Source organism: Alosa pseudoharengus, unplaced genomic scaffold (assembly GCF_046254945.1).
Source record: "Alosa pseudoharengus isolate Yale_2024_CS ecotype anadromous, Long Island Sound unplaced genomic scaffold, YU_APseudo_1.1 YU_APseudo_1.1_scf_15, whole genome shotgun sequence".
Taxonomy (NCBI): Eukaryota; Metazoa; Chordata; class Actinopteri; order Clupeiformes; family Clupeidae; genus Alosa; species Alosa pseudoharengus.
The window spans coordinates 769,939-786,424 of NW_027468620.1; the positions used below are offsets into that span (position 1 = coordinate 769,939).

Sequence of the window (16,486 nt, forward strand, 5' to 3'; positions counted from 1 at the left end):
GTTGTTCAACCTCTTTCTTTTTTCAGGGCGATTTTTATGCCGTAATAGAAAACAGCTGTCTGGTGAGTGTATCTCCACTGAATCGATGGGTGATCGCGTCGCCAACAATGTATGTAAAGTAGGGCACTCAATCGATTAGAAAAAATTATCTAATTAATTACATACTCTGTGATTAATCTAAATTAATTGCATATATAATTTTTGCTGTGAAAGTATTTTAAATATTTAAATTCAAATGAATCATTGAATAATCAGCATTAGTGACATTAAAGTTAAAAAACTCTTTTATTATTATTTTAATAAAGGCCATAATAATCTATGATATGACCTAATATGCTGAGGAAATAAATTCAAAAGTGCTTCAGGAAGAAGTTTTTTTCACATACAAGGTATTTCCGGCCACAGATATAACCTAGGGGACACAATGAAAATAAATAAACACTCCCCTCAATGTCAACACTATTTCTTTGCATTGATGTGTGACTTTAGAGTTGATGAACCCAGGTGATATGCAAATTTTTATCAACACCATCAGGCTCTTTTTTAAATGTTCCAATCAATGATCTAGGCAGCAATTTTCTTCTCTCTTCTTAATTTTACAGTCTAATGCAGGGGTCTCAAACACCCGGCCCGCGGGCCAAATCCGGCCCGCGACGTATGTCAAAATAATAATGTAATCCGGCCCTTGAGACTATTTTTAATTGCGACAAACAACGATACTGATTAAAATAGACAATAGTTCCAAGTACGGTGACAAACCTCATTTGTACTCTGCTCCACTATGTGCTAGACATCCAGAGCTTCATTCAAACCCAAAATTGCTGCGCAAAGTTTTCAGGAAATACTTGTATTACACGCGAGAAACACAAAGACGTGCATTTGTAATGACGCGGAAGCGATGCAGGCCATAGTGTTGCATAAATTGAAGCAGAAATAGGCCTACACCAAATGTTGAAAAATGTTTATGTGTGATGAAGTCTTAGGTAGGCTATGTTATTCACCTATTCTAAATCTGAAGGAGAATATCCTTTTGGAGATTATGATCGATCATCTATTGAATGGAGGTGCGTCTGCGTGTATACGACGGTGTCCACTAAGCATACCATGCTTATTTCGACCCTCTGCCCAACATAGCTTGGAGGTTGCAGTGGTAATCGTGATGATAGTGTCCGTAATGGACGTGGTACAGACAGCAGGGCTAGTAGAAATAGGGCTCTAAACTACAAACTAAAGTCACCCGCAATATGATGCGAACTTCTGGGTACTCAGATTACCCGCGATAGGAACTGATTTGACCAGAATACTTTATTGTAGGCCTTGTGGTTTAGAAACCATATAGGTGTTGGTATACATCTTAGGTGTTTTCCTGTTAATTTATTATGTGGGTGAATATGAAAAAAGGAAAGTAAACCTGCTCAAATATGTTCATCCAGTATTTACTGAAAGGTGCATAATTTGAGGTGCTTGCCATCCAGTGGTAGCCTGGCTAGCGCCACCACTTCTCAATGAGACGTGGTCTGGGAACCAAACGTTAATTTTCTCGTATTTGAAAAAAATGCCCAGATCCGTTTATTGGGTGCCACGGATGTCTATCAAATGCGTATGTGCATAGCTCATCATCGTCTTGCTTTACCCCTTGTTCTGTGATTGGTTCCCTATCTGAGGCAAAAATTAGTGCGGTAGTTTCCAGGCTGCCTTAACAGCGTGAATCAAATCGCGCGCAAGGCAGCATGGGAACACCCAGGCTAATCCAGTGGCAAATTAGATGGGTAAATTTACCCCCTTCATAAACTTGTTTTACTCAAAGATTTTTACATTTACAGTAGGACTTTATCTCTGACCACTTTCAAGCCATGGCCTTTTGAAATTTTGATATAAAAATCCAATGGTGTTGCTTTCTTAACCCTGACACCTATAGTTTGCCAGGTTTAAAAAAGTTATGAGGAAAATATTTTTATATTTTAGCTGAGACTCGTAGCAGCAGATTCAAGCAGTTGTATTGATTGACTTGTGCTCGTGTAAGAAAATGATCATAGCAATCTATATAATTTACGTGTGAGAAAATATTTCACAGATGTGCATTAGTTCACACATTTGGTTTTACGAATGCACACATTTTGTGCATGTTTTATCTTGTGTGGGTTGTGGCAAAGTCCTTTAAATAAATGGAGGTTGACAGGCAGGGGGATCATATGCCCCGTAAATTAGAAGATGTAACAGAGTGGAAATATAGTCTCTTCACAAGGCTACGAAGCAGGGACGTGCACAGGAATTTTGAGGGACAGTTGCTCTGACCTGAAAAAAACCCCACCAATTTTTTCCGACAACGTTGAGACAATCTCCTTCTAGGGCCGCTCATGCAGGCTCAGCTCAGGTGCCGGTGTCGCGTGCAGCCACGTAAACAGAGTGCCCTTCCCCTTTCACTTTCGGTGCCTGAATGGAAGTGAATGAGGCTTTGCGATTTTTTTTAAATCTAGGCCTACGTGAAATTCTGCATCCTTTGTACGATTTATTTATTTATTTTCCCCTCGGAAGGGCAACGTGAGTCGAGAAGGGCATATGGGCAGTTGCCCGGGCAACCTGAGCAACCCCCCTGTGCACGTCCCTGCTACGAAGTAACCAACCATTCAATTGAGCCCTTTTTGTGTGGTTATGTGTTAAAGGATCATGAAAAATCTTGTTTAAATGCATGTTCATGACTGAAAGTTTTTTGGTGTGTCTGTGTTTGTCTTTGTACACATGCATGAATGTGTGGGTGCTTTGCCATGGTCCTCTGTCACAGGTACTCATTTCAAGATGAAGAAGATATGTTCATGGTGGTGGATTTACTGCTGGGTGGGGATTTGCGCTACCATCTGCAGCAGAATGTGCAGTTCAGTGAGGATGCAGTGAAGGTCTACCTCTGTGAGATGACACTAGCCCTTGATTATCTGCAGAGCCAACACATCATCCACAGGTATATGCACTTACTGTACATTTTCATTTCTTGGAAGTTGATAATTCTTTAATAAAGTCAAAGTAAAGTATGTATAAAAAGAGGTTATCTGACCTACGTCAAGTCAAGTGAACTTTTATTTGTATTTCTAGGTACAGTGTTTCCCCTAGAAAAATTTCCAGCAGTGGTGCTGTTGATCATAGGAAGCCCCCCCCCCCCCCCCAAAAAAAAAGAGAAAAATGTGAAAAAATTATTCCTGAAATGGTGACTTCTGGTGGATTTTGTGAAAGAAATGGACATTGACATAACCATCATTTACAAAGCATGATTATTGCAGTACTTGAACAGGATTATTCATGTTTTTCTTTCACCTTTTTCATTTACATTATTAGTAATTAGCCACTGTACAACGGTACACTGTAGGCCACTGTACAAACTATTACTATTTAGAATATACAGTGCTGTGCATAAGTTGACATTTATTTATATAATAACATTTGTTTATTTATGATACATGATACATTAAAAAATAATTGATGTCCTATTTTTTTTTTAATTAAGGCATTAAGACAAAAGGCAAAGTATTTTTTTATTCCTCCCTTTAGTCAATTTCAGCATGGGTGTCTTAACTTTTGCACAGCACTGTATAAACTATATAGACTTCTCTTTCATGTCAGGTGCTGTGCAAGTCGAATTGAGTGCCTGTCACTTTAATGCCGTGACGGCTTGCTTGATTCTCAAGGTTTTAAGCTAACTTAGTAGTGTTGTTGTGCATGGTGCATATGTGGATTAAATTAATTATGTTTCCCATGTCATTTGGTAAAATAAATGCTCAAAAACTCGAAGAAAATCTATCTTGGATTATAGAAGATAAGTGTCTTGTATCATATCTATAATTTTGGTGAGCTGTACAGGAATTACAAACTATCTCAGATGTAAATGGTTGCGTATCCTATTACTCAAATTCAATTAAACCCACCAGTAGGCTAGCTAGACCTTAGTTTCACAGCCTAGGTATTAGCAACACGGCTTGAAATCATTGCCTGTATCACAAACAAAAACGAAACAATGCGTGGAACTTATCTGGGAATAGGCTACTGAAGGTAGGGGCAGCTATTTCGCTGGCGTGTTTAATTTGGTTCTTGGTTAACATAATGTAGGCTACGTTTTCTTGCACAAAAATGCGTCTGCTAATAAACTTAAACAAGCGTGATCTCCTGTGGAATCCTGACTGCGCCTTCAACGTTAGCCTACTATTATTTGTTGACATGAAACCTGAACGAACGGCAGCTGTTCCTGAAGTTCACTTGCGTCTTTTTTTTTTTTTTTTTTAATTAGCCAACTTTTTTTTGCAGTGGCGCTTGATTTCCAGCAGCGGCGCTGGAATTGTTTGTATTGTAGGGGAAACACTGAGGTAAATACATTGTGATATGGACAAGACTGAAAGGAATTAAAAGGGTAAAAGAAGTAAAACTAACTAGACTGAATTTCCGGCGGGAACTGCGAAAGTGTGCTTGCCCTGGTCCGGTCACCAACGTGAGCAGACAGTGACATACGCTATGCTGAACCTGGCTTGATCCAAGCATTCTAACAGTGCCTTTCAGTGTTGGAGCAGTGGCAATACCTCAAAAGCTCTATTCAACTATTGCCTTGCGGGCTGAATGCGGTTCGTTGGATTTTACCTGTGGCCTGCCTTCGAATTTAGCTTCTATGACTAAAATCAAATCAATAAAATAAAACAACAGCCGTGATTGGCTGCAAAAATAAATAATGTCACTCGTCTTGCACCTCTCAAACTGGGCTATCAGGTAACCTACAGAGGAATTGAAATTATGAAATATGACTAAGGCATTAAAAAGCTGCTTGTTTGTCAGGATACTTTTTCACTGATTTATTTTAAAAAAATATGAGCTATGAGTGTGAATGTTATATATTCCATCCCACAAATTATGTTTTACTGGTTTATTTGACAAATAATCTATATGGATTTGCTCTATAAAGACCTTATGTCTGTTTGGGATTGTTTTGTGAGCCTGGGGTTGTTTTGAGAGCCTATTGATGTAGCCTATCTCAGAATAAAGGAATACTTCATATTACTCTAAACCACCGTCTGTAAATCAACTGTATACTACTGTCTACATTGCACTATATTTCTTGACCTGTCTCTGTATGTTTCATCACCTTTCTATACTTTGCCTCACATTGCAACACAGCTCAGATCTTTGGTTGCTATGAAGGCCAGTCGTTCTAAATGGATGGTTGCTATGGCCAAAGGCCAGTTCTTTCTCTGCCGTTGTCAAGCGGGCTTATCGTAGAATTCTGATTAACCTTATCTTATTTAAAACATCTCTATTTTACTTAGCCCACTTCCATACAGTGGGTCCCATTAAGAAGTGGCCACTTCATTCACGCTTACCGTGATTCACACAGCAGCATTATTAAACTAGAAATGCAATTCCAAGGAATTACCAGTGCATGAAAATGCTAAAGTTGTGATGTAAAATATCATGTATAGTTAAAACAGATAATACAGAGATGCTAGGATAGACATGGTGGTTGCATAGCTTAATAAAAGTTGATAGTTTAAAAGTAGACTGTTTAAAAGCTGAATGTAGATAGTTTAAAAGTTGTTGATAGACAGTAGATAGTTTAAAAGTTGTTGATAGACAGCTAGTTTAATAGATAGTTTAATGATAGTTTAAAAGTAGACAGTTTAAAAGTTGAAGGTAAATAGTTTTAAAGTTGTTGACAGACTGGAAGTTGAATGAATGTTGATATTCAAATAGTTTAATGGCTGTGTATAGGTAGATATTTGACGATGCTAACCATGCTACTTAGCTAATGTTTTATAGCAGTACTAGCAATGCTAACCTGCTAACCATGGTACTTAGCTAACATTTTCTAGCAGTTTAATGAATGTTGATATTTAAATAGTTTAATGGCTGTGTATAGGTAGATATTTGACGATAACAGAAAGTTGGAATGGCTCTAATGTTTACTAGCAGTTATGCTAAGATTTTAATTCTGCTAACCATGTTACTTAGCTAATGTTTTATAGCAGTGCTAGCAATGCTAACATGCTAACCATGCTACTTAGCTAAGTTAACTAATATTTTCTAGCAGTTTTGCTAAACATGCTAACTATGTTAGCAATGCTAACTATGTTGACCATGTGACTTAGCTAACCAAGCTTATCATTTTGGTAGTTATGCTAACTATGCTAATTAGCATGCTAACTATGTTAACCATGTTACTTAGCTAACTTAGCTAATCACTTTTAGCAGTTATGTGAACTATGCTAACTAGCATGTTAGCATGCTAACTATGCTAACCATGTTACTTAGCTAACCTAGCTAATCATTTTTAGCAGTTTTGCTAAAAATGCTAACTAGCATGCTAACATGCTAACTATGCTAACCATGTGACTTAGCTAACCTAGCTAATCATTTTTAGCAGTTTTGTTAAAAATGCTAACTTTGCTAACCATGCTAACTAGCTACAGTGGGTAGGAGTCATAGTTGATGAAAAGTGTTGACATAGTTGATGACAAGTTAAAAGTTGTTGATAGACAGCTACTGAATGTATATAGTTTAAAAGTTTAAAAGTTGAATGTAGATAGTTTAAAAGTTGTTGATAGACAGCTAGTTTAATAGATAGATAGTTTAATGATAGTTTAAAAGTAGACCGTTTAAAAGTTGAATGTAAAAAGTTCAGTAGTTTAATGGGTTACATTGTTTAACAGTGGATTATTGTAGTGAGGACTTTTATTTTGAAACAGTTTTGGGCAGAGGAAACAGTTGAATAGGATGTGTAGTCTTAATTGACCCAGATTGTATGCTTAAAGCCTGAGGCTGCAGGTGGCCTGAACACCTGCCATAGGATTCTAATTGCTTAACGGCCGTATTATGATGTCACAATCGGCAATGTTAAGTCTATGGGGATTTTTTAAAAGTTTTTCTTTAATAGTTTAAAAAGTATAAAAGTTTCAAAGTTGAAAAGACATACCAACCCGATCTGTTTGAAGACCTACGTTACAAAGTTTGAATGAAGTTTCTAAGTTAAACTGTTCAAGAGAAATTGCGTACGGAAAAAGTGGTAAGCGGAATAATAAGAAGTAGAAGTTGCCTAGGAAGAACAGTACAGTGCATTTTAATGCACTGTAATTAATCTGTCACCATATGCCTATGCTTATGTTTGCAAAGAAAACATTTTAATTTGATTCACATGAAACGTTACATTTCATGTACATGTTGACAATGAGTAGGCTAGTTTTGGTTGTTGGTGGTGTTATTGCATCCCTTAGTTATGCCTACAATGCAAGTTCCCTCGCGATTGGAAGCTCCTGTATACAATAGTAGACGCATTTCAAAACATCGCGTTAGGAGTCCTTGCCACTTCTTTTAAGCTGTCACAGACTTAGGTGCTACTTTTAGGGCTAAAGTGCTTCGTGAATTACTGTTAGTAAAAAAAATAGCAGTCCTAAAGTTACAAGTGACGAAGTTACGAGTGCAAGCATCTCATATCAAATGACCATGGCATTACGCTAAACAACATAAATCCCAATTAGCAACATACATCTCCTCCCTATAGCTAGCCACACAAGAAATTAATGATACTAAATCTCTGCTTAGCATGCTTCTCCCATAGCTTCTCCGCTTAGCACAACATGACTCATTATGTCTGTAACGTTAACTGTATAAAACACTTACTTTCATAAAGGACGCACACCATCCAGCACATACACATGGAAAGCGATATTTTAGGTTTTTGGCCACAAACTCAAAACGTGTCTCTCTGAAGCCCTGTTCTAGAATCTTTGCTCTGAATGCTGTGTTGCTAGGCAACATCAAATAAACAAAACCAGGGCCATATAAAGGTTACCTTTATATGGCTCTGAACGAAATGATAGTCTTTCAGTATTAAATGTGTACGTGTGCTTCCGACTGGATGTGTGTGGTTTGCAATTAGAATAAACAAGAAATAACATTTCCAATAATTTCCCATGATAAATTACATAATATTTGCACCTTCCTTACTTGTGAATCTCACACCGTATTTCAAGTAGGCTACACTAGTGAAATGTAATACAACGTTGCCACCTAGCGTCCAGATGTAGGCTATTTAACATTAACGTGACATTGCTTGTTTATTCTTTCGTCAACTCCATGCTTTTAGGAAAACAATCTTTTTATCATAGTTCTCTCTTCAATGAGCGATTACCAGCTCGTTTTTGTAACAGAGATAACTGTTTATTGTCCCTAGGTTTACAGAAACACCTATTCATATTAATACGTAGCCTATGGAGTGCTGCCGACCACTGTTCATTACATGGCCCAGAATGCCTTGCATGTCTTTACAACACAGTAAAACCTAAATGCCCGTAAACATATGCATTTGCATACTTGCAACATTTTTAATAATACTCTCCCATCATGATATTTAACAATAATGAAAAATGAATACCAACTCTAATAATATGAGTTAATAATGTGAATAATGTGAAAACAACTCTATTATGTAAGCTATATATAGCTACTGTTCTCCTTGCTATTTCAGTTCGTAAGTCCATACTATCCCATGGCAGAGCAAGGATTTCATGAGTGGGCAAGGTTGCCCGGAGACATTGTGGCTGCCCAGAGACATTGAGCATACTTGGAAGGCATTGTGATAGAAGGTGAATGGTGAGAGTTACCGAATACCTGTGGGTGGTTTGCCAAATGATGGAAACTTTTGGAATGTTTTCTTTTTTTTTTTAGCTTATGCACCCTCACATTGGAGTCCCGAGTTCAAATACAAAATTTGGTATCGATATGTGACAGTGTTCCTGAGATATGGACGACTTCCTGTTTCGGAATGTATGCAAATTAGTGCATATTTAATTAGATAATGCCTAATTTGCATATGTAAACATTAAATTACAGCAAACTTGTAATACATTTTTTCTCATATTAATGTAAGTAATCAACTGGGGAAGTTTCATAGTGATATCTGCTTGTTAAAAATTTTACCCTATTCACCTGTAGTGTCTCGCCTTAATTACAGTAATAAAAGACCATGCCCGGTTGCATATACCACCTGAAGTTTTCCGCTTAAGTGTGACACGTATGCAGGGGTGGGAAGTAATGCACTGCTTGCAGAGGCGGGTGGTCATGGGCCAACAGCCTTACAGAGCAAAGTTAACACATAGTAACATACTAACATAGCAGCCATTGAACTACCAAACATATCATTGCATAAGACAACGTCCTTATAACAAGTGAACACCAAATAGGCCTACTCACATCAGGCAGCATCCTTTAAAAACAGCAATTTTCTTACAGCAACAACATAAAACAAAACCACATGATATCATATGTTAGCAGTTTATAATTATCAACATCAAATGCAATAATGCCACAGCAGTTATGAACATAGCCTAGGCTACATATTCCTCCTTTAGAGGCTTTTCTTCTCAGAGAGAAAAATCCAATCCAGTCACAGTTTTGAAAAAGAGCGCTCCCTGCTAGTATTGGTTACAGACAAAGTCATCTCCTTGGAATGAGCTGAATTTGAGGCATGAACATTGTCGCTGTCGTTGGCACGGCTAGTGTTCTTACCAGATTATGAACATGAACATTAATATTCTGACTGTTGACCTTTTTCAGAATAATACAATATTGTGATTATGGAGTTTATGGGATGCATCCCTTAAACTCTTGCCTTGTTAGCATCCCTTGCATGACAGTTCTCTGTCTCTTTCTCATATGGTCTACTCAAACACTGTGTTGAAGCAGTGTTGAAATATCCTGCCAATTTAGGAATCTTTTTAAGTATATTTTGGTGCTGTGCCCTTTGTCTTCGTACTTTTCTTTTTTGTGTTTCTTTCATGGGCTATTATCTTTCCAACATTTTGCTGTGGTAACCTACCTACCAGGCATATAATTTGGAAACCAATTTACCTCATGAACTTTGCCATTTCTATCCAATCAGCTGCTTAATAGTTCATTCATTGCTTTTTTTCCATTGATGACCAATCCAGGGGCCCTGGCACAGGTGGGGCCCCTAGACTGCAGCTTTTAATGCCTGTGCGTGAATCCATGCCTGACTATTTGTAATGCACATTATTAGTGAGAACTCCTCAAATTCCCTTTTTAAGCCTACCTGCTTACACATGCTAGGGATACTAGCTAGCTACATAGCAGAGCACATAGGCACCATTTCTGTGGGACATTCTTCACAAAAAAGGCTATTTAAAAACATACTGCTACATAGGGGTGGGCGATATAGCCTATATCGTCTGCGATAATATCGTGATTGTTATTTTAACGATGTGCAAATTGACATTATCGAGTATTTAAATTACTTATGGGGAAAAAACATTCGAAATCACGCACTGAAGACTTATACATTCCCAGGAGGTGTATGCGGGAGAAGTGCAGCAGAGCAAGTGTCACGTGATCACTAGTGGGTCACAATGTTGTCCCACGCACGCCTAATGTTTATTTTATGCAGCGAAAGTAGCCTACTTGGGATTTTATGCGGCTACTTCTGTTCAAGTAGCATTGATGAGACAGTCACGTTTTTTCCTACACGGTATTATATGGAGAGAAAACATTAGCCTTTGAGTATTTTAATAGTCAGTTGTAAACAAATAACTATTCTCATGTAACTCTTCAGGGCTCCAGACTAACTTTTTGCACTGGTTGCACTGGTGCGCCTAACTTTTTTTCTTAGGTGCACCAGCACATAAGTTAGGTGCACCCAAATTTTCAACCACATCGCATTTAACACCGCAGCAGGTTCACTTTTTTCCCTTTATTACTGTCCTATATAGGTTGTCCTATGACTTATGATTTACAATACAAGAAAAGTAACTTAATGAAGTGTTGGTGCTTTAAGAGCTTCACTGAGCTGAAATGTAAACTTAAAACATCTCAAGATTAAATAAAAATAACAGTGAGTAAATTAACAGTGCATGTCTTTTATTGCTTGGCTTCAAATCTCATGGCTCAATGTCTTACATACTATCCTTCATGATCTTTAGGCCTTGGCTAAACCAGCTTGCCATGCTAGCATCTTCCATAGAAATGTATTTGAGCACAATTTAAAGAGATGTTCCAAGTAGCCTGGGGGATTTTTATGTGATTTTGCAATGATGATTGCAATAATCATTTGACAGCCCCACAATGCAATTTACTTTTTAATTTTAGTATTTTTAATATTTCAATAAGAACATCACTATGGTTAATGCAGTAACGAAATGGTAGGCCTATTATTATAGGCTATTGCAATGACTTGCCATGCTCGATCTAAATGTGTCCATTCGATTCACCGTACACAATGACCACAGTTATACATGCAGGGAATATTCGGGCTTTAAATGTAGCAGCGATATTCGGTTTGCGCCAAATACCGGATTGAATTGATTGGTGCCATCAGAATGAGTTTACACAACTCGCGCGCAAAACGAATATTGCTGTTGAAAACCGGGTTACTCCCTGCATGTAACTGCGGTCAATGACGCACTCCTTTTCGGCGATATCTGTATCTCTCTCGTTCGGGAAGGCCTTGTATGCATTGTTCGCAATTTTAAGACGTCTTTTCATCTGCAATGACTCCTATAAATTTGGCGCAAGTGGCATTCCTGTACGTTGGGTTTACGTGCAAACTATTTTTCTGATGAATAATTATTTCGGACTGAACTTGGTGAAGGGAAGTTTCATTAGGCCTATCGTAGGCAATGATAAACTTGACCATCATCTCGGGCTCGTCTGATCGGTTTGCTGCTGCCAGCCGCCGAAAGGCAGTGGGGAGAGGGTACATTTATCTCGGCCTATGTGACCACACTGTAATGCACATATACAACTACATCCACACTGTTTATCTGACGGGTCACTGACCTCTCTCTTTCGCTCTCTCTCTCTCTCTCTCTCTCTCTGCAGCACACGCATTTTCAAATTTACACACAGGCACTGGGCCACGGCCAATCAGAGGGGAGGTCCCGCCCTTCTCTATCTGTGATTTGTTTAAACCACGATATTGGCCAAATATGTGTCTGTTATTGAACCAAAGGTAGAGAGTTTCAATGCAGACACGTTTTCCTCTCTCGAATAGCTGATCGCACCGGTGCGACCTCCGATTTTTTTTAGTCGCACTTTTGAAAAATTAGGTCGCATATGCGACCAAATTGGTCGCACTCTGGAGCCCTGCTCTTTTGTAAATGGACTTAAGTTCGCTCTAAATATCTACGTTTACCGATTATTCTAACCGTTAGCATGTCTATGGGATTTCTCATATACATCGGCCATAAGCTAACGCATTAGTTTCTATTCTGTAACTTGGAATGCTAGCCTACGTGATAGCTCTTAAACAAAACATAGAAGGAAATAACTGAGATGTACTCTGTTGATCTGCTCTTAGTTTTACAGTGAATCCTATTTAAAGGTTTGAAAGGAACTTCAGCTTCAGACTTTCTCTTGGGAAACTGTTAGGCCTATTCATCTTCTCTAATGTAGCTGGCTAGACCATGTCATTGCCACACACACAAGTGGGGGCAGAATTGGAAATGTGTCATAGAGTGACAATGCATTGGTTGATTTGGTTAAAAATTCACAGATTAGGTTATTGGTTATTATTGTAATGATGCTATATTAATAAATAATGATCTGTAAAGTAACTCAGACTTTAACAAAAACAATTTTTTAAAGGATATCGACTAATTATCGTTATCGTCAAAATCACAAAAAATATCGAGATATTATTTTTTGTCCATATCGCCCACCCCTACTGATACATTGTAGAGCCATAACTTTCAGACAAGCAGCTTGTTGGTCGAAGACATATGGCACATTGTCAGCATTTAAAGCATCTAGGCGACCAATAATAATAAAATAATAATAAAAACATATTGACAATTGCTCTCAGATCATGACAGCATTTGCACATACAGTATTTATTACAGGTACAGTAGGTTGTTTGCAATTTTAATTTATGGGGTGTCTATTTGCACCCCTGGTACGAATAGCCTTGGCCACACAGCTGAGCTATTCACACCCTGTGACATAACAACAAAATCACGTTCCTCGCGTGCACAAAATAATGGTGGACATTATTTTTTTTTCGTCAGCAGAAAGTAAAGAATTCTGAAAGGTTTCTGTACTAATATCTGTTCAAATTCAGTTTCAGGTGGAAAGTTGTATTATATTTGCATAATCTTTGTTAATACATACCACCATCAGTTTGTTAGTTAACAGAAATTTTGTGATTATGACGCTCAGGCCTATGAACGATACAGTAAGTTCGCCTGCAAACTCTTATCTGGGCATGGAAGTAGATAGGTCAGTGGTGAATGTCATGGTTTAATACGTGGGAGACCGGGGTTCGATTCCTGTGTAAAGCATTTTGGCAGAGATAAGTAGAAGTGTAAGTGTGCATGTGTACCAACGTCTCTAATAATAATAACACAAAATTTTATTTAAAGCGCCTTTCAAGTCACCCAAGGACACTGTACAATAAGACAAGAGGACATACACATAAGAGTAGCATAAAAACATCAAACAGAGAGAGTATACAAGAGAACATAGACATAAAAACAACATATACAGGGACAATACAAGTAGACAGTACACTTAGTAAAACACACTATACATTCAGCAGGAGACAGACATTGCCAACATTGCTCTACAGAGAAGGCGCACAATTTGAAGAAGAAATCAGTTCTCAAATGGAAGTTTTGATTGCAACAATTAGCTAGTTCACACACCAGGGTGTAAATAGCACACATTACTATATACACCAGGGTACAAATAGCATCCACTTCTAATTATACAGTGATGCAAACAGCATAGCTTATTCAGGGTGTCTATTTGCACCCCTGGTACAAATAGCATAGTCCACACAGCTGAGCTATTCACACCCTCAGGAGTTTCTCAGGCATTTGTCATGGCAGAGCCAGCGAAAAGAAGCAGAACGCGAATAAACCGTTGTTGGAGGAACAGGGAAAGAGGGAACGGCAGACTGACCAATTGATTAATGTCGTAAAATATATACTCTGAAACTGTAGAGGGAGCTCTGCAGAGAAACCTGTGAGCAAAAAGCGAGAAAACAGCGAAGAAATTGCCAAAACTGCATAGTTTCTCTTTAATAGAACACATTGCTCTTGGCACAGCATGGAGGTATTATATATAACTGGAGAGAGTGACTAAGTCCCGCCCCCATTCATTTCAATGGCCCATGCTAGGCTAGCTACTTCAGCCAAAAAAGCATGAAATTGACCACAGCCATCTTTACGAAAATGGCGTTTCATGGGTGTTCGTTTCTGGCACCAGCTAGAATTAGCCTATTAGATTCCTCGTTACAGACGGAGACAACGTAAGGTACAACGGTATGTCGTTGATGAAGATTGGACATTCCCTCAGAGGAAAAGAAGTTGTTCGGGAACGCGCTTCACCTCGTTATAAGCGCAAATTCATTTAATTGGTTGGGATAACATTTTGCGAATGGTGGTAAAGTTTGCCCTGTCTCTGAAGTCCTAGGTTATTTAATGTGATGTTCATATGTGATAATAAACGATGCGAATCAATATTGTGTCACTTTAGGCTTCACAAATAATAATCCCTAAATACTATATTTGGACAGGTTGTAGGCCTATTACGCAATAGGCTATCCAACGAAAATTACTATTAATTAAGTAGACATGGTATGTAAGAAACGTGTGGATAGCTGGGATTTTTGCTGCACCCAGTGTGAATTTGCAGCTTGTTAAGCCTAGGCTACATTTGCAGGCAGACGAAATGATGCCAACGCAAGTTAAACTTCCGATAGAAGCGCACATCCCTCGGGTATTGTGGTTCGAGCAGGCATAGAGTCTGCAACTGTTGTTGGACATTTGGCTTTTGCCTCGACTGGCAGCCTGAACATTTAAATCAAATGCATAGCCTAATCATGTCAATGTTGCAAGAAAACAAACGAAATAAGTCATTGACATTTATTTCGTTTTAAATCACTTGGGGAGACAGGTTATATGATCCAGATGTTGCGTTCTACAGAACTACAGCCTGTGCTTAAAATAGTCTTCATACACAACGCAATGAGTAGGCTAATAATTGGATATAGGTCATTGCTATGCATCTGCCAAAGTGTATGGTCATAGTCAGTTACTTTAAGGTAATTACTTGGCATATACGGCAAATATAGCCTAATATGACAACATTAACATTTTTCTTTTATTTACCAAAAAGTCCGGTAATACAGCCTAAACCATGTAGGCATTAAGTCAAGTATCAGTAGCTTAATCCCAAGTAGTTAGTTGTTTTATTTGTCGTCTTCCAGAAATGCAAACCAACATGGACGCGCGAGGACGCTCGTGCCCAACACTAAACTCGTGCATGAGCTGTCATCTACCAATCAGCATGTAAAAACTGGTGCCGGAAGTTGCAACCATGTAACGCCATGTTTCCAAAAATGTCGGCGGCCAAATGCCATGCTAAGTGGCTGAAGCTAACCGATCAAATCCTGACCCCCTGGTGCACAGGTGTACAAATAGCATTCACTTCTAATTGCAGACAGAGACTGAGTTTGCTGCTGATATTCTGGGGATAGACTACAGCATAGCCAGTGTAGGACTTTAGCCTTTTAATATATTTGCTGCATTGGATCAGTCTTTCTAGAACAGGCATAAGCTTTCTAGCCTCACGTCGGCAGCGCTGCATCACCCATATACATTAAAACAACCAGCGGAGGGTGGGCGGGTGCGGTTTTGAAAATTGGTTAAAAATCTTTGGTGCTGATGGATGATAAGTTTTGCTATGCAGTTATGGTTGAAATAATAGCCCATCAGCGCATCTCTAGTGTGTGTGCCTCTCTCTCGCTCAGAGGGGAGGGGGAGGCTGAGGGGTCGATCAAGCATGGATTCTAAACTCTGTGGTGGATAGGATCTACAATTATGTGTTAATTAATATTACTACGCTAGGTCGAAGTACTCCCAAGTGCTATTGCGCCACACATTGTAGTTCTCCTGTTTATTCGCTTGGAAAATCGCCACGTTTCATGTTGTATGACCGTAGACATTTTTATCAACTACTCGTGCAACTGTATTTAAGTCAGGAAAACGTGGATGTTTTTGATTACTTCTACGTCTGGCTACGTCTGAGCCCGCTAGCATAGCAACATGATAACACATTCGCGCCGTGCACCAGAGCGTTTGAGTGCACGTACCACACGGGAGAGGTATGACTCAACTCGTGAAAGTTAAGGTAAGAACATATATTACTACTGACATTGGGTGGCGTGTTCCTTTAAGTATTTTTTGCTTGAAACTAGGCTATATGCATCCAAAACGACTGCTGTTCGGGTGCGCGTCTGCAATATATTGGGTAGCCTACTCTGTTCACTGAATGCTTAGACAGCACTGTGCAAAGAATTACACAAATAGGCCTACATAAATTGGCTTTATTACTGCTTCTTCATAAAAATTCTTCATTAAAATGTAGGGTCTGGGCACTCACCGTTCACAGTGCTCAAACTGAGGGGCGGGATAATCAGTTGTCTTTCAAATTCCCTCTGCACGCAATA

General features: G+C 38.7%; 1 protein-coding gene across 1 annotated transcript in view; it reads left to right on the top strand.

Annotated features, from left to right (window-relative positions):
- The window catches only part of stk32c (serine/threonine kinase 32C), a 484,207-nt gene that overhangs the window by 140,925 nt on the left and 326,796 nt on the right, over positions 1-16,486 (top strand). The window contains exon 4 of the mRNA XM_076286494.1: positions 2,783-2,956. Coding sequence (XP_076142609.1) covers positions 2,783-2,956 — 174 coding nt within the window. The remainder of the gene's footprint in view (positions 1-2,782; positions 2,957-16,486) is intronic.